General features: G+C 44.3%; 1 protein-coding gene across 1 annotated transcript in view; it reads left to right on the plus strand.

The window, feature by feature from the left end:
- The first annotated feature begins 211 nt into the window (after window positions 1–211).
- LOC115591017 (uncharacterized protein C1orf21 homolog) overlaps window positions 212–22754 on the plus strand; it is a 30689-nt gene continuing 8146 nt past the window's right edge. The window contains exons 1-2 of the mRNA XM_030432590.1: window positions 212–452; window positions 15194–15323. Of these exons, the coding sequence (XP_030288450.1) occupies window positions 15233–15323 (91 nt within the window). The 5' untranslated portion in view covers window positions 212–452; window positions 15194–15232. The remainder of the gene's footprint in view (window positions 453–15193; window positions 15324–22754) is intronic.

Raw genomic sequence — 22754 nt, forward strand, 5'->3', positions numbered from 1 at the left:
CCCACTATAACATTAAAATTACACCAAACATGGCATTTTTGGGAAGTAAAAACTGAAAATACAGTCGCTTTGTTGGCGTATTTACTTCAGATATCCCTCCTACATTATTAATGCATATGTGCACAATTATACATAATGAATAATCAATAAGAGAGTTGATGTCTGGGGCCAACAGAAGGCAGCAGCAGCTCCTCGGGTCCGGCAGTGGCTGCTGACTTGGTGGGGCACTCCTCGGCAAGATGGCTGCATTGCTGCGCGCAATAGTGGCATCCTGGTGAAATGACGCAAGCCACAGTTTACGTTCAGTCCTCGAGGCTCTGAGCTGCTCTCTCTCTCTCTCTCTCTCGCTCTCTCTCTCTCTCCAGTCTCCATAGCGCAGCTCCCGCCCGACTCACAGCCCGGAAGACCGACCGGCTATCCTCCAGTGGACCGAGCGGAACCGGTTCATCTGAGTAAGTACACGCGTGAATTTAACTGGGTTTTAATCGTCTCCCAGAGGTGTAATTTCTCCCGCGAGTGAAAACCACGCTCCCGCTCGTGCTTTCTGTCTCTCTTTTGTTGTTGTTTCCTGAGTGTGTGCCGTGATTACCCGGCGCTTTCCTTCCTGCACACCGTGGGGCTTCGCATCTGTCGATGTTTGGTTGTTGGTGGTGGTGGTTGTGTTGTTGTTGTTGTTGTTGTTGTTGCCGGTGGTCGCCGAAAAAAACGCGAACCGAGCTTTACCTCTTTTTACTGGCGACAGAAAAAAAGAGTGCTCCAAAAAAAGAGACGGTTTAAGAGAGAGTGTGTGTATATGTGTGTGTGTGTGTGCTCGGGGCTTTGGACAGCGCATTTCAAAATTTTTCCACACATCCTGGTTGGCTGTGTGTGCCACCCGGAGCAACGGATCCGAGCCGCTGGAGGAGGCTTACAGGCCGTTCACCTTTATGGAAATGAAACTAAATGTGGACACACACACACACACACACACGGAGACAGTTTTGCTCTCCTACAACTCTGCTGGGAACAAAGCGCCCAGTGTGTCGGTGTAGCGCAGCTGGACACAGCTGTTGAGCCGGGACAGAGCTCTGTGGCCGGGGCCAGGGGCTACCACAACTACTGCTCCTCCTCCTGCTCCTCCTGCTGCTGCTCCTGCTGCTGCTGACCCACAGCTCCCACAGCATGATGGGAGAAAACCATCTACCTTCTTAGGGGAAGCTGCTGGGATGATGTTAGGAGAGTTACTGCAGCCAGAATTAGATTTGATATACAGACTCATTTGCAGCTCATTAGGCCAAACTTCGCCCCAGTCTGCTTTCCAAAAAAAATTTGCCCACTCTCTCTCCGTCAGACACCAGGAGAGACGATGTCTGCTGTGTTTGGATGTACCATATGGCCGTCAGCCCACTGTAGTGTGGTCGACAAACAACAACCACATCCATTACATTCAATTGGCGGCTGTGCGGCGCCCTGGCGTGAAAGTAGGTTGTGGTGGCCCGGCGTTACGGAGCCACGGCGTCCTGTCACCAGCAGCTTACATCAGGAGGGAGGGCCGGAGGGTTATAGGTTACAAGTGGCGGCAATCCTGTGAGTGAGTGAGTGAGTGAGTGAGTGAGTGTCCCCCCTCCCTCCCTCCCTCCCTCCCTGCTTGATTTATCTGTCTGTCTTCATCTATCTGCCTCCATCTGCTTTTCTCTCCCACCCTCCCTCACTTGCTTATCTCTCAGAGAGAGAGAGAGCGAGTGTGTGTGTGTGTGTGTGTGTGTGTTGGTGTGTGTCGTTGCTCACATATGGCTCACGGTTCCGGTGGCTGGCGAAAGATACTGAAAAAAAAAGCACAAGTCTCACTCCTCCTCCGCCTCCTCGTCTTCCTCGTTCCTCTCTCTCTCTGAGTCTGTTTCTCCGAGGCAGGGAGATCTATTCTTAGTCCTCTTCCTCGTCCCCTCCATCATCATCATGATCATGATGATGATGATCATCATCATCGTCATCATCAACAGCCGGGCCCGTCCACCTGTGGCCACCTCACCTCATGCTAGTTAAACGGCAGGGTCAGGTGATTATTTGGCGCCCCGTTCAGGTCATGATGCAACACCTGTGATGTCACCGTGCGAGGAGGTGGTGGTGGATGGGTTTCCATGGTTACCAGGATGTCTTCCCTGCCTGTTTGTATGTGTATGTGTGTGTGTGTGTGTGTGTGTGGGCGTGGGAGTTCCCATGACCGTCTTTTACATGCAGTTTGCGTCCTCTGCGTGGTCGTGCTCTCTCAGAGCTGTCAGGTGTAATGAGGCTGTCTGTACGGCAGTGCAGGAAGCACAAGGCCAGCACAACATGATCCCTCCGGGTTCTGTGTGTGTGTGTGTGTGTGCGCCAGGCCGACCAGTCTGCTCTACCTGATCGAATAATCAAAGCTGGAGCTAGTTTTTTATGCAGCAAGGAAAACCCCTGAAACTGCATCTGTGTGGTTCAACGATGTGCTCTGTTATTTCTGGGTCTGCATTGCAGTGGACGTGCAGATCAGTGGATGTGGGCTGGTGGTCTTTTGAGTCAGCAGGGGTTAGCTGTGCAGCCTGCATGCCTGCAAGCTTCTACGTGCTCGTGTCCCTGACTGTGTTTACAGTGCAGTTTGTCCAGTCAGGACGGGACAGTACTCATTCAGCCTGCCAGCTTTTTTTTTTTCTTATCTCTTCTTCTTGCTCTGAAGCACTGTGTGTGTGTGTGTGTGTGTGTGTGTGTGTGTGTGTGTGTGTGTGTGTGTGAGAATCTCTGCACAATGTTTTCCCATCACACAGAATGCATCTGTTTCCCATCACCACCTAAAATGCTCTCCGATAGGATCTTTCGCAGGCCTGATCCTGCAGAGATAATGACAAGTCCTCTGATCGACTGACGTGAGGGAAGACGTGGAGCGTTCAACCTACAATAATAACCCGTACAGTCAATATGGAGACAGGTGATAGAAGTGACAAGAAAATAACAAGTGCACAACTGTCTGACAGTTTTAGCGTAGATCTAACTGAGACCGTTTTGTTCGTCTGATTCTGTGCGTCAACACTATACATCTCCCGAGGATGTTGTGTTTTCACCTGTGTCCGTCCGTCCGTTTGTTGATCGGTTTGTCAGCAGGATTACAGGAAAACTACTGAATGGATTTACACAAAACCTAGATGGATGATGCATCTCGGCCCAGAATAGATCCTGTTAACTTTTTGATGTGGATCCAGATGAAGGAATGGATTTGGATTTCTTTCTCACTCTCTTTAACACTGCAGGATTTTCCTGAATCAAGCGTATTTAGGTGGCTGGTATCTATGAATCGGTACGATTTGATGTAGATCCTAAATCTGATGATCTTAAATTATGGTTAAGCAGTTTGAAATGTAGAGCGATATAGGTCTGTAGTTTTTATATCAGCTTCGGCTTGAATGAATTAAAGGGGACTGTTGGGCCTTGGTGGAGGTATGCACTGTGCCATTCTAGTTAATGTGATATTTGATGTGTCACCTTTTTCATTTTTCATTGTAGTTGTGTTTCTAGACGGGATATACTAGAAATCATGACGTGCCTACATTAAGCGTGTAGAGTTTGATTTTCCTTGATGCGTTAACATTGATGTGAATTGACATATTGGCTCTATTTGACTACTGCAGTCAAAGGCAGACCAATAATTTAGTTCTGTTCATCAACTTCCAGCTGCATCATGTCAACTAATGACCTTTCTACTGCTGTCCGTTGTTTTAAGCTGACTTCCTGTTCCCTGTGCAGTAAGCAGTCCCCTCCCTCCTCTCTACGTCACCTCGCTGTCTTTGCCTCTTTCTTTTCTTTCAAGCCTTTTTTCTCACTTGGCCTGTTTGGTAGTATGAGCTGTCACTGGGAACACTGCAACACCAGAACAGGAGGATCAAGACAGGACCGCCTCTTTATGGAGTTCTGTGTCCTGATTGGATCAAGTGGGCAGGAAGGCCAGAAGATTTATATTCTCTTACACTACTCTTACACTCTGTTTACTGTTAAATGTTGGAACAACGAGCTATTTAACAGTAATTCTAATAAAAATCATGCTTACAGCAGCTTTAATTGTTTTTTTGCCGATTGATCTGCTGATTTATTTCAAGATTAATCATTTTGTTTTAGACCCTAAGGTGACATATTCAAATGTCTTGCTTTGACTTCAGTGACAGTTATTTGAAACAGAGCAAAAGAGTAAATATTTACATTTAACACACTGCAGGCAGGGAATGTTTGACATTTTGGTTTGAAAAATCTGATCAGTTATCAAAACAGTTGCTGATGATCATTTTCTGTCATTAGACGATTCCATTATTCGTCACAGCTCATCTCAGTCTGCTTGTTTCATCCGACTTTACATCCAAAAAGTGTTCATTTCTCAAATTTGAGTCTGGAACGGGCGTATGCTTGGCATTCACTGCTTGAAAAGATGACTGAAACAATTAACTGTTTCTAAAAGTGGTCCCTCATTGATAATCTGTCTGTTCAGTAATTGATTCGTCGTCTACTTGTTTCTGCTCTGAATTTGTGAAACATACGTTTTGGGCAAGCTGTGATTACAAAACAACAAGATTCATAATTCTTTGTCAGATATGAAGAGTCTGGTCTCATGTGACACATAAAGGTGTGTTCCTCACCTCGACGCACTCATGCAGACATCGTCATGGTTTTTAAGCTATTTTTTTAATGTAAATCGTGATGAGTGATTTCAGCATGCACAGCAGTTGTCAGCAGGCTGTGAATTATAATTTCCTCATGTTCAGTGTCATTAGTCTCTTGGCCAGCTGATTAAAACCTGTCGAAGAGTCTATTGAATGAAAGGTTTCCTCGCCGCGGCGTTGCGTGCCAGTGTGCAGGATAATGGACGAGGAGAAGCGCCGGTTTGCATGTGAAAGAACAACACTGTGGATGTTATATCACACCAGCCGCGTCGAGCCGTGAAACACAGATTCATCTGCAGCTAGCTGGTGAGAGAAGGGCTCCAAACATTTCCAGCGTGGCTGATTCCTGCGCAGATCCGAAAAGGCTTTGCCAATTATCCTGCAGCACGCTCGCCAATTACGCAGAGATTGATATTTATTTCTAATGAATATTAATACTGCTATTCTTTTTTGTTTCTTCCGGTTGTGGGATGGTTTGGTAGCAGTTTCAAGATGGATCTGGACGAGAAGGCATAAACATGTTTGGCCTTGTGTGGCTGCTGTGTTGGAGTGGGCCTGCTCTGTCAGCCGTGTGCAGTTGTCTGTTGGCAAACGTGATGATCAGTCACTTACTCACACGTGCTTGTATACATAAAAGGAATGATAGTAAAAGCATAAACCACAATGCTTAACACCTTTTTATAGGTCTGACGTCAGCAGTTAGCAGCAGCCCTTTGTACTTTCGGTCTGCATTTTCTACAGACTCTGTTGTTGTTGAAGCCACAGAATCGCCAAACTATTTCTTCAGTTACATTTCCACCCTTTTGATCCTCCTCCTCCTCACCCGCCAATCACCTCAGGCTCTGACCTGCTTTTACCTCAGTCGCAACTGGAAGCAGCAGAACAACAGAGCGGTAGCGGAGGGAATGAAACGGGCATGACTACTTTTGCTCTTTCAGGGGAATCTGTCTCGCTCCTGAGAAGCCAATGGTACAAACGCCAGGCAGTAATAAGCCTCAGAGGAGACATTTTATCCCCCAGCCTAGACTGTATGAGCTGGAACAATCCGTTTTTGTATAATTTTGGTTCTACCTACACCGAGACGTGGCCCTGCTCTGCTCACATTTCAATTAGACCTCTGTGCTAGCCTCTGAAATCAGGCTGCCCTTACTGATATTCTCATCCACCGCTGCTTTGTTTCATCCTTTTTTCTCAGTCTGACTCCTCTAAAAGGAAACGGTAAGAGCCGTGCAGACGTCTCAATTTCAGCTCAACTGGTTTTATGGGGCCGGAGTGAAAACACAGGCCTCTTGCCAGAGTACATGTATGTAACAGCAACAAAGCTGCTCCTATTTCTTTACCAGCACACGCCTCAGCTATGCGTAGTTTATCTCCTCATTGTCACAGAACAGAAGAGCCTGTATCTACCTCTGGCTCTGACCACTTGTCACTCTCATTACAACAGCAGACAGCGGGCAGAGAGAGGGGGAATAGAGCACACACTTAAGGCAGCAGCAGACCACTCAGGAGAAACCTTTACTGTCCACCGGCGTGTTGGCATGGCTTCCCAGCCTTGTCAGACTGATGGAGTGCTTGAACTGGGACAAGAGGAGAGGTGCAGCATTCACTGCCTGGCTTGAGTAAATATTATGGCGCATTGGCCCAGGAGTGGAACTGAGACTCTGCTTTGTCACAAAGACAGGCAAAGACACAGTGGACACACTGCAGCAAACAGCAGGCGAGTGTTACTGAGGCAGCTTCAGGTTCGACACTTTTGATTTTTACTTTCGCTCCGAGAGAGCGCGCCGTTGAATATGTAGGGTGCAAGCATTTGCTGTTGCACGAGGGTTGTGTGTGTTTTGAAAGTGAGATGATGTATTTGTCCGCCGTCAGAGATGTTGCAATACTGTTTACACTGCGATAGCTGTCACTCAAATATGTCTAGGTCACCGGTGGACCTTTTTTTTTTTTTTTAACCATCATGAGTTCTACTGATATTTTCCGAGATAAAATAACTGTGATAAAAGATTTAATCCGTGTCGTCCACTCCCGTGTTGACCTTTGCCGAAGGACAGACGGCATAAGGCCCAACCAACTGGACAGAATTACCTTGACGTCACTCCTGGGTAGATAATGAGCGGTTAATTTGCTTTGCAGAGATGCGTGAACTCGGCAAACTTGTTTATTTCTGTTGTCCTTTTCAGCTGAAACTGTAAAGACACACCGCCGCTGTTTGGACTATTTGCATTAGCGACACGGCTACTGCCTGGCTACTTTCAAAAGCCCAAAACACAACTGTTAGAATCTAAAATCAACCTGGAAACCGAAACCTCTGTTCTATAAAAAGGAAGAGTGAAACATTCGGTTGTATTAATAAGTAGCAGGTTTTTGTTACTGACTGATCTAGTAGAAAGAATGCCAGTTTGGAACATCTCTAGTCCTGGTGGTAAGAGGCAGCACATATAACCGGGAGAAACAGACTTTTGACACCACACCAGCACTCTCCACTGAGTGGATGCCCGTCTGTTCACGTGTTGTTTTACCTCGGGTTTCTGTCACTCTCCCTCTTTCTCCATCTTGGCCTCCTCCAGCAGTGGGGTTCTTTTTTCTTTTGCAGTGGAGAGTTTCCACAGTTGTTCCAGTTCTTTCACTGTAACCTGGGGATAGCAACCAGGGAAAACAATGCCTCTTCCTGTTTTGCTTTGCGAAAAGGCATCCACACTTCCTTTTGTATTGTAATTTGTCACTCATTTTTGCAGGGGTGCCGAATGGCAATGTGAAAGTGAGGTTCATGGAGAGCCGATCTCTACATGGATGGTGTCATTTCTTTACATTAATAAAACTGTGAAATCAGTATTTACTTTAAAGTGAAAAAAGTTCAGGCTTACAGTGGTCTTAAGCTGTGCCTATGCCTCAACGTGTAAATAAGGTCTCCAGCCGGATGTTTGTAAAAATGTTAGTACATTAAAGCATCAACAAAACATTTCAGAAGAACAAGTTTCATACACTTTTGGGAAAAACAGAGAATTAAATCCTATGTAAGCAATATGGCACCTAGGATTTATCTGCCCAGAAGTTATTGTAAACAAACATTGGGAATGTCATCCTAAACACAAATTTTCCTGTGACACTTTTCTCTAAAGTACTGAGAAGACACTTAATTTAAAGGCTGAGTAGAATGTGTGTGGGTTTTTAACATAGAAATATTGACATGTGGCTGGAAAAATCTTACTTTCGCACTGAATATTGCCAGCGATTGCTTAATACACCCAGAGATGTTATATGGAAGTCTACCTTTGTGCTGACGTTATGGCGGTTGTGATACATGCTCGCTTTGCCCGGCCCTATTCAGTGGTTTTACACAGCAAACCTTATCAAAACATTTTTATGAAATTAAACATTAACCTCAAGTGAAGAAAGCCAGAGACGCTATCTGATTTAATGAGCATGACCTTCTGTTTAGTCATCCACCAACTAAACTGATCAGGAGGTGAGTCAAAATATGGGTGGTTTTCTTACCACCTTATCTCTAACCATTGTCATGAGAGCCCCACTAGCATATTGCAATGCACTGACCAGCTCAGTCCACTTCGATTTAACACAGAGCAGCTCAGACCTGCAGAGCATTGCTCAGCATGATGAAGCAGATGATGAATCTCTACTCTGTCACATGTGGGTACGCTGTGAGAGACCTACCCTGCAGCTTTGATTCTCCCTGTGGCTCTGACCGTGGCTGGAGTCATCACTTCCCCCTTGAGGCTTTAAATCTCTTTTCATACCAGGAAGCTGAATCACAATCAGGCACTCCTACTTGAGAAGCCTTACGACTGGGAAGTGATAAACCAAGAGGGATATATCAAATCCATACAAAATACAAAACCTGTCACACCTCCCAGCGTGTCTTCCTAGTCTTCCTCTCTCTTTCACCCTTGCTCAGCCAGTTTTTCGGGCTCCGTGGTCGCTCGGCTTGCCTCTGGCACAACCCTATGTTTGAGAAACAACCTTCACGCTGCACACTGCTCAGCCTGTGTGCTCTGTGTGTGTGTTTATGCAAGCATGTATGCTTCGCATCTCCCTGCGCAGTTCCTCCTTTGACAAACTGACTTGTAAAGAGTGCTTGTTCACACGACTCAGAGTAGGTCACGTCCCACCTCCAGGTATGCAGGCATGGGCAAGCCTGTGTGTTTGCCAAATCCTGTTCGTTTTCAGGGCCTGGTCCTTTGCCATGTGTTGAGGATTCCTTTTGGCCTTCTCATGCGTTTAAGAGAGTCGGAGCCCTTTGGCTTGGATCAAAGTTTCGACATATTTTAGACCACTCACGCTGAGAGAGACGGACCTCTGCCAGATCTGGTGTAAGTTGAGCTAGAAATGACGCAAGACCTACAGGCTGACATCATGGCATTATTTATATCTCTAAATTAGGCTACTACTTTGCTTTGGCGAGCGTGCCCGTGATGAATGTTAAGCATCTGGAGCAAGTTGCGTGGATCCTGAGGTGGTTGAGTGCCAGGCAGTCGGTATTAAGAACTCTTATCCCCCTCAGGCGATGTGATGTTTATAAGATCATGTTGGCTCATCTTGTGCGTGTGACAGCAGGAGCCGGAGAGAGTTGGTCGATGTGAGGGTCTTTAGCTGACTCGCCAGACTAAGCTTTGTCCCATTGACACACTTCAGAGTCTGCAGGAGTAGGCGAGCTCTTAGCTGTCCAGCTGTCCTGTGGGTTAAATCAACATGGTGCAACGCCCCACTGTGGTCTCGCATGTGGCACTGAGTGGCTCATTGGGTAAGAAGAGTGCACAGTACTAGGACGCTAAATAGCGTATGCTCTGGTCTCATTGTACAGTGAAATGCATGCAAAAGAGTAAAATGGATGCAAAGGAGTGTTCTACTCCTGAGCCTTTAGTGTCCTTTTTATTGCAGCGGGTTCCCTCCTTTTTAATCCAAAAGCAGATTCTGTTCAGTGAATGACTAAGTTGTGAGCAGTTCCATTAAAAAGCAATTTTCCTATGTCTGACTCTTTAATTTCAAGAATTTTTTGAGGCGTGGTAGAGAAGAAGCAGACAATCTTTTACCAAAAAAATCAACCCAACATCTGAGAAAAGGCAGAAATAAACATAATTTAATGCAGCAAAAGTTTTGTTTTTTTTCTGATTTCCTACCTTTTTTTGATGGGAACCGCTACTTTATCATAGCATTTGCTTCAACAACATTATTACAATTTTCTTTGAAAATGTTTGGATGGAAATTTTAAGACCATATATACTTTTTTTTATTTTTTTAAGATAATTATGACATCTCACTGAAAGAAAACTGAATAAGGAACATGTCACCTTTTACAGTGGGAACATTAAAACTGTCATTGCATCATGCATCTTTAAAAGAGACATATTATACTCATGTTTAGATTCATCATTTTGATTTTTGGTCACTACTAGAATAGGTTTACATACTTGAATGCTCAAAAACACGTCTGTTTTCTCATTCTGTCTCTAAGCCCCCTCTGCCTCAAATACCCAGTCTGACTGGTCAGCTATTTTGATAAATAAATAAATAAATTATTAATTGATTATTTATTTAAAGTCCAAATTAGTTCAAGCTGCTTAAATGTGAATATTTTGGTTTGTTAACCTCCTCTTTGACAGTAATCTGAATATCTTTGGGTTGTGGACGAAACAAGACATTTAAGGAGGACATCTTTGAATTTAGGCAACACTGAAAGGCATTTTCCCAATTTTTCTGATATTTCATAGACCAAACAACTGATCGATCAATTGTGAAAATAATCAACAATTAAAATAATTGTTAGTTGCGTCTGTCATCAAACCAAGCAACACAAAACAAACCCCACTGGCCTGGTACCAGTGTCTTGCAAAACACACTATGTCTGACATCTTGACTCACTGAATTTCAACACTGACTATTGTGCCATTGTGAGGCCTTATTACAGGCCCCGCTGTTATTTATTTATAGGTGTATTCAGCTTTTGTAATAGTCTGCCCACTAGCTGTAGCCTATATGTATAACCAAAGTAATAGCAGCTTGGCTTACAGATTCACACAGCCTAGCATTATCCCTGCACACAACAATGGCTCTGGGACTGCGAGGTCTATTTTTAGCCTGCTCCTACTCACAATTTGATGTTTCAATACACACAAATCAAAGCCCTTCAAACAGATGCTGCCCACACACTGGAGACCCTTTGAAAGTTAAGATCTACCAAAGCTGCTCACATTTCTCAGTGCACTTCTTTCTGGTTTCAGAAGGGAGTCTCTGTGCTTTGCTAATCTAATATTCACATCAGTTCTACGCTAATAGCCCAGAGTTAAGAGAAACACGACTGATGCCTCTCTCATCTTCTCTCTCTGTTTGCAATTTCTTTCTCTGTAGCCCGTTCTGGCTCTTTCTTCTCTGCTACACTGTGCTGTGATTCTCTGACAGGTAACACGCGCCCCCGCGGCAGTGTTTCCGGGCACACACCTCATCCTCCTCAGTGCAGAATCCTTATTTAAAGCGACTCTGTCAAGAGACAGATTATGCCGGATGAGATTATTTTTGAAACTTTGCTGCTGGAGTCTCTTTACGACGACATGTGACGTGAGACAGCATTTAGAGCCATCCAGCTGTGCACGGCTGTGTGTGTGTGTGTGTGTGTGTGTGTGTGTGTGTGTGTGTGTGTGTGTGTGTGTGTGTGTGTGTGTGTGTGTGTGTGTGTGTGTGTGTGTGTGTGTGTGTGCCGTAATTGAGTTGTTCCAGAGCGGCGGTCGTAGTAAGAGTTGTCCCAGGCTGCCTGGAACAGGCTGATAAGCTGCTCTCTAGACTGGGACACACACACAGCTGAGGCCACAGGTGACACAACCGCACACATCCAAAGCTCACCAGGCACAGGCGCCTCTTACCTGCGGGCCCTTTGAGAATTCATGTGTAAACTCTGCTCATGCTCCGTAGATTAATGTCGCTTTACCTGGAGACTGGAGAGCTGACAAAAAATATTTATACACAGATTCCCTCATCCTGAACTGAACATACACACAGCTCACACATCTACTGCAGAATAAAAGGATAATTGATTAAAAACAAATAACATTTTACCCACCATAACAACCGTACTCATAGTAGGTTGCAAAAGAAATCCAATGTGAACACATTAAAATTTGTTTGTAACCCATATTAGCAAATGCTAAAGATCACTGTGGATTCTATGCGGTTTCCTGTCATTTGCGTACCTTCATTACCTCACTCGAGTGACAAGCTTTTCCTCCCAGATGGTTTGTTGTCGTCATTATTTGTCTGATTTGTTCTCCTCTTTGAGATAACAAAGAAAACAACAATTGCTTAGTTTACTGGTGTGACTGAAGCTAGATCAATACATTGGCTAAGCTAACATATTCGTGGATATACTGGTATTGTGTACATGGTGGCTAAGCTTTCTTCCTGGAAATGTGCTTATTTGGCAACATCTCATCTTTAAACCCAGTGCAAACAAGGAGCCTGATGATGTTAACGAGGTAAAAGGAGTTGGTTACTTCACTGAGAAGTTGGGGTTGTGCAGCCAAACGATCGACTGTTAACAAATGCAGTAAATGTCCGTTACGCTCTGTAGACGCATTTTTGATGACGGCACATTGGCGGTGCTAAACTCGCTCAACACATTACAATTTCTGTGACTGACCTACTTCAAAATAAAAGTCGACTCGTGTTTCCCCAGTTTTTGACATTTCTAGAAAAAAGTGTGCTGGGTGACACTGGTGTTGTCACTAGCTCTTTGGTCTAAATGTTGAATGCTGCAGACAAAACATCACAGTGAAAGTGGGGAACCATCTAAAAACAGATGGTGTCATTATTCTGTAGATATTACATCATGCAAATAACATTTATTTCAACAACCCTACATTAAAACAAAAACTTATGTGTTTATTTATGTGAATGCTGGCAGATATATCGTCATCAGACGAAAGCAAATCTGAAGTATTGGTAATGTAGCAGCCTCAAAAAATCAAGTTTTGTTCAGGCTCCAGATAGGAGAGCAGGACATGCAACAGATCAGGGTTCACTTTGCTGTACAAGGCAGCGCCTGTTGCACTATGACAGAGTAAATTTGGAAGTTTGCTCTTTGATTATAGAATGAATATTTAATTCTTTTCAAACATTTGAGCGGTAGTTGGAGTTTTGGATAAACCGCACCACTGCTGACGTGGAGACAGCGCTACAGTGAGGTCTGACAGGGAAAGACGTGATCACTCACAAAGACCAGACGGATTATAAACAAGCCAACAGTTTAGCTAGATTACAGTAACATAGCAACATGGAGTATGGTCACAACCATCTTACAGCATCCATCATACAGTAGCCACTCCCCGCGTCCTCTACACCTGGCACTTTGTGTGGTGTCCAGAGAGATGGAGGCAGCCTAAACACAGGCGTAAACACTGGCCTCCTGTCAACTTCAAACGCTGCGAGGATCACTGAAGGAGGGAGGAGGGGCAGGCGGCGCTCTTTTGAAGCGCTACACTCATCTTTCTCTCTCTAGCCTCTTTCTATCCCACCTATTTTACATCCTTTCCTTCACCCCTGTCCCCCACCTACTTCCTCCTTTTCTTTGTCTTCGCTGCCTCTCCAGAAAGCCTCTCCAGCCACTCTCTGCTCTCTTCATCCAAGATTGTCCTTGTCCTCCTCTCAATTATGCACCAGTGTTGCAGACTTCATTTTGGTGATGGGCAATCAATGGCTTGTGTGTCCGTGTATGTGTGCCTTTACGTATGAGGCAGCAGTCAGATGGGCTGTGTCAATGACAGCATATGGCATATGTGAGTGACATGAGGACTATCTATAGTGTAATGTGTGTGACACTGCGTGTGATTGACTGACAGGGACGTTCACAGCTTGGTGTCAGCTGGCCCTCTGGTTGGGAGGGTTTTTCTCTCCTCCTTTTTCCGAATAATACTGAAGTGCGAGGTTTATTTTCAGCCCGTCCTCGTGATTTTAAGTGGGAGCTGTTTGAGGACACAAAGCTGATTCAGGCCAAACACAATGTTTCAGAACGATGCTGGAATTATTATATAGCTGACGGAATAAAGATGTATTTGTTGTTTTAAAGCTGCAGTGATTAAAAATGTCATATTAAACAAGGGATCAAGTGACTAACTGTGCTAACTGAATTATCTGCCGACTCTGCAGTTCCCAAAAGCTATACAAAGCAATTTAGCATCTTTTACCTAAAGTGATTGACCAATTTCATTTTTCCAGGGCTGATACTGTTTATTGATAATCAAACTAATAATTGGAACTGATTTACAACAACAGAATGTGACTACAAAACAATTTACTCGAGTATTGCACTTGAGTACCGAGTATTTCCATTTCCAGCGCCAAAAAACTGCAGCTGCCGATAACTGGAATAATGCTGAATATCGGCCTTACCGATAATCCTTCTATCCCTACTTTTAGCTTATTGTTTTGTTTTTCTGGCCCCCAACTTACTTTAGTACTGATTACTCCAGTACTTATTTGAATCATTGTCAACAACCCCATTTCCAGCCACAGCAGACAGCTGTTTCAAGCTTAAAAAAGAGCTCTGATAAACCCGCTACACACCACCTGTCCAGCACCAAACAGTGGACAGATGATGTTAGAAACAAGCTGGTAAACATAATTTAGCATTTAGCGGCTAAAGCCCCTGATATTTTCCTCAGGAGTTGGCGGAGATCAAAACAAACTGCAAGGAGAGTGAATGGTATACTGACATTGGTTGGATGGGTCAAACATGACAACAATTAAATGCTAACCTGCTCTGCTAGATGTATAATAGACAACCATCATCATATCAATGTTATAAGAATGAAATGTAGCACAAGATCATGTCGGGGAAAAGATCAGTTGTTATATTGCTCTGGCTGCTTGGGATGGGAATTAAACCTTTTTTGACATTTAAGAACAATTAATTGAATACTCAATGGCATTTTATAAAACAGTGTATGTATTTATTATTTCATATGAATATAATCAAAACACAACCTTAATTGCAGTTCTTTTCAACCAGACCATCTTGTTTATTCCCCCGCTGGGTCGCCCTGCTGCTCCTGCTCTCCACACCTAAAAGAAACTCTTAATAATAGTGATACAAGTAATAATCTGCAACGTGTTTATATTAATACTTTCTATAATCACCCAACCTCCACTACAGTTGGGGCACTAAACACCAGGTGTGAGATAGACACCACCGTGAGGTGAGGGCGAATAATTTTAGGTTTCTTGCTTCGGAGTCATATATGAGATCTCCAAACATATTTTTATAAACAGATGAAAAAAGCATTTAAGAGCCTGCTCTGAAATCGACTAAATTGCAGATCTGCGTGTCCTCTTTGAAGGAGAAGCAAATCTCAAACACTGTATGAGGCACTTTACATTGATTGACCCAGTTTGTTTTGGAGTGAAGCAGAACAGCTGCTGAGCAAACAGTACAGTAGCCCACATTTGAGACGCGATGTCTATAAAGTTGATCGTAAAAACGACAAAACAGCGGCGTTGTTAATTTTTTTTAACCATGTTTGTCACTGTCCTCGTTCCAGGTGAGAGTGCGATGAGGAGAGGTGTCAGAGTGTGAGGCCATGGGCTGCACCTCGGCCAAGCAGGTGTCGGCCGTGCCCAACGATGAGGAGGGACGCGGCAAGGCCTACAGCAACGGAGACCTCTTCACTGGTCAGTACGCACACACACACACACACACACACACACACACACACACACACAGATGTCAATAAAAGCTTCACAGCTCCATTTCACTCCGTTAATTGCTCAGTGCAGACCCATTGCCCCGTCTGCCCTCACAATATATTCTCTTCATTACAGCTCACAGTCCTCTGGCAGTGTGTTAAGTTCTCCATTTCAGACAATAACTGTCAACACCGCAGTTTTACTGGAGTCATGCATGCTGACAGTTCATGTAAGAGTCAGGAAGAAACCAGTTAATGAGACTGCAGTGTTTGACTCTGTGCTCGCTCAGGCGTTGTGTACAGTTACACTATCCTTGACGATGACGATGATGATATTTGGGAAAAGCAAAGGGTGAGATTTAAAATGGAGAACAGAAGAGGAACTGAGGCAGAAATTAAAAGGTCAAATTGCTGGTTGCAGCTTCTTAAATGAATCCTGTGGTTTTGGGCTGTTTTTGATTAAAATTTTTACATTTTATAGACAGCATGATTAATCTATTAATATAAATGAAATGAAATGAAATTAACTGGCAGATTATTTGATATGGAATAATCACTAGTCACTGCTCAGGCTGTTAAAACACTAATATGTAGTTTTCTGTGGCTCTGGAGGAGTTGGTTTGAAAGTAATGAGGATGATGATGTCACCAAGTTGTATATTAAATTAATTGATATATTGAATCGATTTTAATCTAGATATTATTTGATTCTGTGTTAAAATCTATGGGCCTTCAGAAGGCAGACGGGTTCTGGTGGAGAACACACTATTGATTTGCATCATGGGAAATGTAGGATCCAGTGTGTTCAGGACTTGTTGTATGGAACCATTTAGTGTTTTTTTCTGGGCTGTTTTAATACAAGTTCCCTACTTTGTTGTTTTTACAGTCATTTAGAAGAATGCTGCTTTGGTGTGAAGCTCCCGAAATGTTTTGTGGAGGAGGAATAATGTCTGAATCTTCATTGCTGGGTGAAGAAGAAAAGAAGGAAAAAACATATTTTTTGACAGGCAAACATTCTTATGATTGTCTTGTGTTGTGTAGGAGTTGATAGTTTCACTGTGAAATTATTCAAATGAAACGGAAAAAAGGAAACATCACTGTTGCAGTGCTCACAAACCAGACTTATGAAACCAAGACAGTGCTTTGCTTAAAGGGGTTTGAGTCGAAAAAGGTTGTGAACCACTGGATTATTCAGTGGATCATTGACTGGATTAGATGGAGAGACAATAAATCAACAACTATTGTAATAATTGATTAATCATCTCTTCGTCTTGACTGCAGGAATTTGCCTGTACTCTGTTTTTTCCATCTTTTTTTTTTTTTTTACTGGCTTTTCACAAATTTCTGTTCTGGGTTCGTTTGGTGGCTCGTTCCCTGGCTCCTCCTGTCAAACTGTCTTTGAGCAAGACACTGAATCCTCCCTAGTGCTCCCTGTTATGTGGGTGACAGGGAGTTATGTGGGTTTTGGACAAAAGCATCAGCCAAATTTGATGCATTTCTTTTTTTTTTTTTTTTTTTTTTTTAAAGATTTTTTTTAGAATCGATTAATTGAAAACATAATCAACAGATTAATCCGTAATGTGTATAATTGTCAGCTGCAGCTTGAGCTTTATTAATAGCTGGCAGGCTGTTGTGCAACGAGGGACAGGAATGAAAGTGAAAGCCAGAGAAAGAGGGAGATGATGGGCGGCAGAGGGATTAACAGCGATTAAGAATTAGGAGCAACACTCTGCTGTAACTGCACGTGGGTGGATGGATGGATGGACGGACGTGGCAGATGACGATCCACAGGAGGTCCTCTCTCTGACCCTCCAACCCCCCCCCCGTTCTCCTCATCCAGCCCCCCACCCTCCTCCTGTGATCTCTCGTCTTGCCTCCCTCTTCGTCTTTTAAGGAGCAACAGAACGAGGCAGGAGACGAGAGGGAGCCATGGGGGCGAGCCAAGCGCTTTCCTTGAGAGAGGAAGGGAGAATGACGTGTGTTGACGCTGTTGCTGCCGCTCTCCTCTTTTTTTTTCTCTCCTAGACTTCTCCGTCTCTGTTAGATTGCCTCGTCCCTTCCCCTGCTCAAGGCCTCGTTCTTGCCTTCCTCTTTCCCTCTCTCTCTCTCTATTTTGGGTCTCTGGCACCCCCCCCTCCTCCTCCCTCCCTCCTCTTCCTGCCTTCATCTCCCAGTGTTTCTTCTCCCCAGCTCTTTTCCTCTCTTCTCTGGCACAACATTAGGTCAGAACCTTTTGTCCTTTCACCTCCCCTCCTCTTTCCTCTCTCCCCACACCCCCCCCCCCCCCCCCCCCCCCACACCCCTCAGTCTCGCTGTCTGTTGGTTAAAGGCGAATCCGGAGTGGCGGTGGCTCGTCTGCGTGCGTTGTTGAGAAGGCCGAAGTGACCTGGATAGCGTGGGTTAGACTTATCCCAAGCCCCAAGACCTTAAGTAACATCCTTTTTTGACCCTCCCCTTTTTCTTCATCTCATCTTCATCCTACTCTCTCATCGCTGTCTAGACTTCCAACTTCTCTGCAGTGTTTCAGTCATTGTCACACACTGTGGAGTCATTCTTTCCCACTTAACTTGTCGCCCTTTCCAACGCCGGTCAGGCTGCCTCGCTGCATCCGGTGTATTTTCTCCTGATCAAAGCGGAAAAAGATTGGACGGCCCTGGTCGGTCAGCCCGCCTACACACACACACACACATACATCACCCCCCGTAGAAGTGTGTGAGTGTGTCAGCATGTGTCCATGCATTTGTGTATGTTTTCATATCGGTACGTTCAGTGAAGCAGGGAGTACTCATCTTGCTCGCACTGATCCGCCCCCGACAGATTGACTGCCAGTCAGCCTGTCATTGTGTGTATTTGCGTGTGTGTGTCCTAGATATTCTGGCTGCCCGCTCTGTCAGACTCGGGCCACTAACCCCTCCACCATCCAACAGCCCACCACCCCCACCCAACTCTCTCTGGGTCGCTCGCACACAATAACCGGAAAAGTCTAAGCTCCATTACACAAACACTGGAGGACGACGGGGGAAAATAGCAACACTCTCCACAACATTGTGCTGTTGATGACGGCAATAATCACAGTCAGAGGAGATGGGAGTGGAGATAGTGTATGTGTGTTATGATTGTGTGCGTGGCACACTAACATGTATGCACAACATGGTGGCGTGCAGATTTCACTGTTAGTGTAAGCATTTGGCTTGTTCAGAGGCGGTTACAGGGGTCTGTCCTTCTGATCTGGATTTGTGTGTCAGGTGCAGAGAAAGTTGGTTTGTTCAGTGCGAACCTGCAAAATCATCAATGGTATGTTTTACTCCCAGCGAATAAAAACGGGATTGGGGATCACTCAAACCATTTCTTTTATAAGGGCTTCAAAGCACTGATGGCACTTCAATCATACTGTGAGCTTTTCTTTATCAGACTGCTAAGTGGGCGCTTAGTTCTTGGAAATATTATCACGGTTGAAAGAGAGCCGACGCATCCTTGAATGAACTTTTTGTTCAGAGTATTATCTCATCCTCGGAGAGCACAAGACATAAATGAAAAGCCACACTACTCCCAACAAACGCAGTGTATGTGATAGAGCTCCTGGAGCGCGAGGTCCATGAGAGAGCAGCTCCGGCACATCCCTCAGTATCACTGCTGCTGTAGTGCCCTTTAACAAGGCTGCTCCAGCTGAGGTTAACTGGGGTTGTACTGGGCAACTTCCAGGTGTGACTGTGGGAGCAGGGCGTTCCTGGAAAACAACACTCATACCCAGTGAATTAAGCTCTGGTTAAGTAAAGGTTGGACGTATGCACTCGACACAGAACCAAGAACCAAATGTGCACCAGTTTTATTTAAAGGAAAGGTTTAAAAAAGACAATTCTTTTCCATGATTCATTGATTGGTTGTTTGGTCTGTTAAATGTCCTCAAAGTCGATCAGTGTTTCCCAGTGCCCAGGATGATGTCCTCAAATGCCTTAATTTGTCCCAAAGATATTCAGTTTACTGTCAAAGAGGAGGAAACAAACCAGAACATTTTATATATTAGAGAAGCTAATGCTGAAGATAGATGAAGAAATAAAAAAGCAAGCAAAATCAGCCGACACACTTGTTGCCCTCTGTTTGTCTCCACTTCAGTCAAAGTTAGTTTTGTGGTTATTTTGAGAGCTGGTTTATTAAGTTTACAGCCTGCCATGCTGTCACTTACTTAAATTTGACAATGGAGAAGGTGTGACAACCCTCACTTTCCTAGAACTCAAGATCAAATCAAGTGCATCTCTGTGTGCGTACTGGTCTCGTAGGAAATGTTTCCCCTTCTACCAGATCATCTGAGAACTGTCTGCCCGTCCTCAGGATATTTTCTGTGAGTTTGGTTTGTGATTTGTGTGCCTACATGACATCTGCGGCTCGCTGAATGCATCCACATGTGCGATCAAAAAGCTGCTACAGCCAGTCGACACTACACATCCTCGATCCACGGCCCTGTCATTACCACAGCACGGACCCCGGTCCTCGTTATCTCTGCAGGATGCCTCTCTGTCTTTTGCATATTTTTGAGAAATAGTTCCAGCCTTTCATTCTTTTTAGAATTTTATTCAGACAAAAAATATTGCTCAATTCCAGACATGGTTCCCTCAGATTGCTCTCAGTGACACCAAGTTATTTCGATGATGAATTTCAATAGAGGCCAGTATCAGCCTAATCTATCAGGAAACTCCAGCCAGACTCTACAAAATACAGTAATCACTGATTTCAGCAACATTAGGCTGATGAGTAACTGCAGCTGCTTGCAGGCTAAAGTCTGTTTATACAGCATGTGTAATTAATGTGTCATTTTCAGTATTATAGGCCTGATGGAGAAATATCTGATACAAAAGTAAATAATCCAGTCAATTCAAACACTTTTACAGCAGTTGCTTGTTGTCTGACGTCTTCAGTAGGTCATTGAGGAGCTTCCCTGTGGCCGCAGTCACAGTTGGCTCTTCAATAACAGATGGAATATTTCAAAATGTCTTCTCTGATCAGTCTCTATACAAATTTTCATCATTTTATCCTCATCAGCTGAAGTCATTTCTGTTCAGAATATCAAGCAGAGTATTTCAATATATCTTTCTGTGTGTGTGTCTGTGTGTGGTAGGGACGAGACTCAGTGTTCAGGTGTAAATGTCATGGCCATGCCGGGGATGGCCTGGAGCCAGAGTGGCCGAGAGGGAGGACACACAGCAGGAAGGACAGAGTGACATAGCCACAGGACAGGCAGGCCTGCTAGAATTTTTACAACACACACACACACACACACACACACACACACACACACACACACACACATACACACACACACACACGGTCAAAGATGGCTATTTCAATGACTCAAACTCATACCAACAGCATACTTGCATAACATGACGAACATGCTGATACAGACACACATCTGAAATGGAAACACACACACACACACACACACACACATGCCGTCACAACCATCGGTATCTTCGGGTCAGCGAACGCAGAGTTCCGGCCTCTAATCAGAGATGAGAAAGATGTCCGCATCACAAAATCACGGCTTCTCAAAATAGTCCTTCCCTTTCATCTTCCCCTCCCTCTCTCCTAAAGCGAGCCCGGGATCGGCGTGACGAAACACCCCTGTCGTTTCTAGTGACAATGACAGACACACACACACACACACACACACACACGTGACTCACACAGCATGACCATTTTTTTTTTTTTTAACATCTAAATTGAAGCAAAGTCTGTGATGTGATGAGTGTTGATTGGTGTAAGCTGGGTCACTTTGATCTATCTATACCCGTCACATTAAGCTCAGTGACGATCCCGTAACAGGAGCAGAGCGTTCAGCCTGTTTTAACCCGGCAGCTCAACCAAATTATAAAATGACATTTTTTTTTCTCAACTGCTGCTCAAAAAATGTCCGTTTGGATTTATTTACGTCGCCCACAGCAGCAGCTAATTCTGCCCCCTCCTATTCACCTTAAAGCTACAGCTTATACGGCTTGTAATTTTTAGTGGAAGGCCCTCTGTAACATGCAGGAGAGGCGAGGAAACGGCTCTTAATTTTCTTTCTCGCTGCATGTTTACAGAGCGGATCTGAGCTCGGTGAGCCTGTGTAGTGTTAGAAAACCGTGTGTGTGTGTCGGCGTGTTCAGACAGGAGCTGCTTCGCTCCGACTCGTTTACATTCCTGAGACAAGCAGAACAGCAGAAAAGTAGTCGGCATTTGTTTCTTCTCTTTTTTTTTTAAAGTCTGTCAACCACCCTCCTTCTCTCTTCTCTCTTCTCTCTCGCTGCCTTTGAAGTAATTTCAGTGATGGAAGCACGTGTGAGAGATAGAAACACAGGTGATCTCACACACACTCAAACACACAACCACACACAGGTGATGCAGGTGCAAGGTGGATTGTGAGCGGCGGAGTGAACCCTTCAGCTGGGTCCAAAGTGGTACAGACAGACACAAAACATGGATAAACAGACAGCTGATAGAGTGAGGGCAAAATACAAGGAGTGCAACAGATAAGTGTGTGTGTGTGTGTGTGTGTGTGTGTGTGTGTGTGTGTGTGTGCGTGCATGTGTGTTTGTGTGTGTGCATGTGTGTGTATGTGTGTGCTTTATCAGTTGAACGTCCAACAAGCAGACAGTCAGCAGAAATGCTGGCGTGCTTGTGTTGTTCCGCTCAAGGTTAGGTGTGGTTTGGTCTTACGTAAAGGTGCTGTATGTGGAGTTCTTACACTTCATATCGCCTGACATCGCTGTCAGATTTATTGTGATATGGTCTGTTGTGTTTGATAAGCACCGCTGAGGGTTGTTCTGCCTTCTGTCATGGGTTTTTCAGGTCTGTTTTATTGCTGAAACAATAAATCTGTGTCCAAAATTGTTCCCTTTGTACAACACTACTGCTCTGTTTCATCTTTCCGACATTTTATTTCGATGTACAAATTCTCACACTGTAAAGTGCTGTGAAAAAAATCCCATGGTCCCATGCAACCAAAAAACTTACAACATACACACTTCATTTGGCAAAGAGTCCTACAATTAATGTCTCATTTTGATGCTCATGAGTGAACTATGTAAGATATATAATGGGATTTTTTTTTTTACAGTTAATCGAGTAATCATTTGGTGTACACAAAACAAATTTGGATTAGCAATCACAGAATCACAATGTCTTTTGCGACTGTCTGTCTGTGCATCATGCTTGTGTCTGTGTATGAATATGTATGTTAGAATATATGATGCGTGTATGTGTGTGTGCCTATCGGCTTGTGCACTTCGTCCTATATGCATGGATGCGAGAACTAGGGGTGCTGAGCCGTAAAATGAGGGTATAACATTTGCCGAATTCACAAGAAGGCCCAACCAATTAAGAATTTGTCAGAAACGGTTCTTCACAAAGTTTATAAAGTTTCTCCAAACTGAACAACTCAC

Source organism: Sparus aurata, chromosome 11, assembly GCF_900880675.1.
Source record: "Sparus aurata chromosome 11, fSpaAur1.1, whole genome shotgun sequence".
Classification (NCBI taxonomy): Eukaryota; Metazoa; Chordata; class Actinopteri; order Spariformes; family Sparidae; genus Sparus; species Sparus aurata.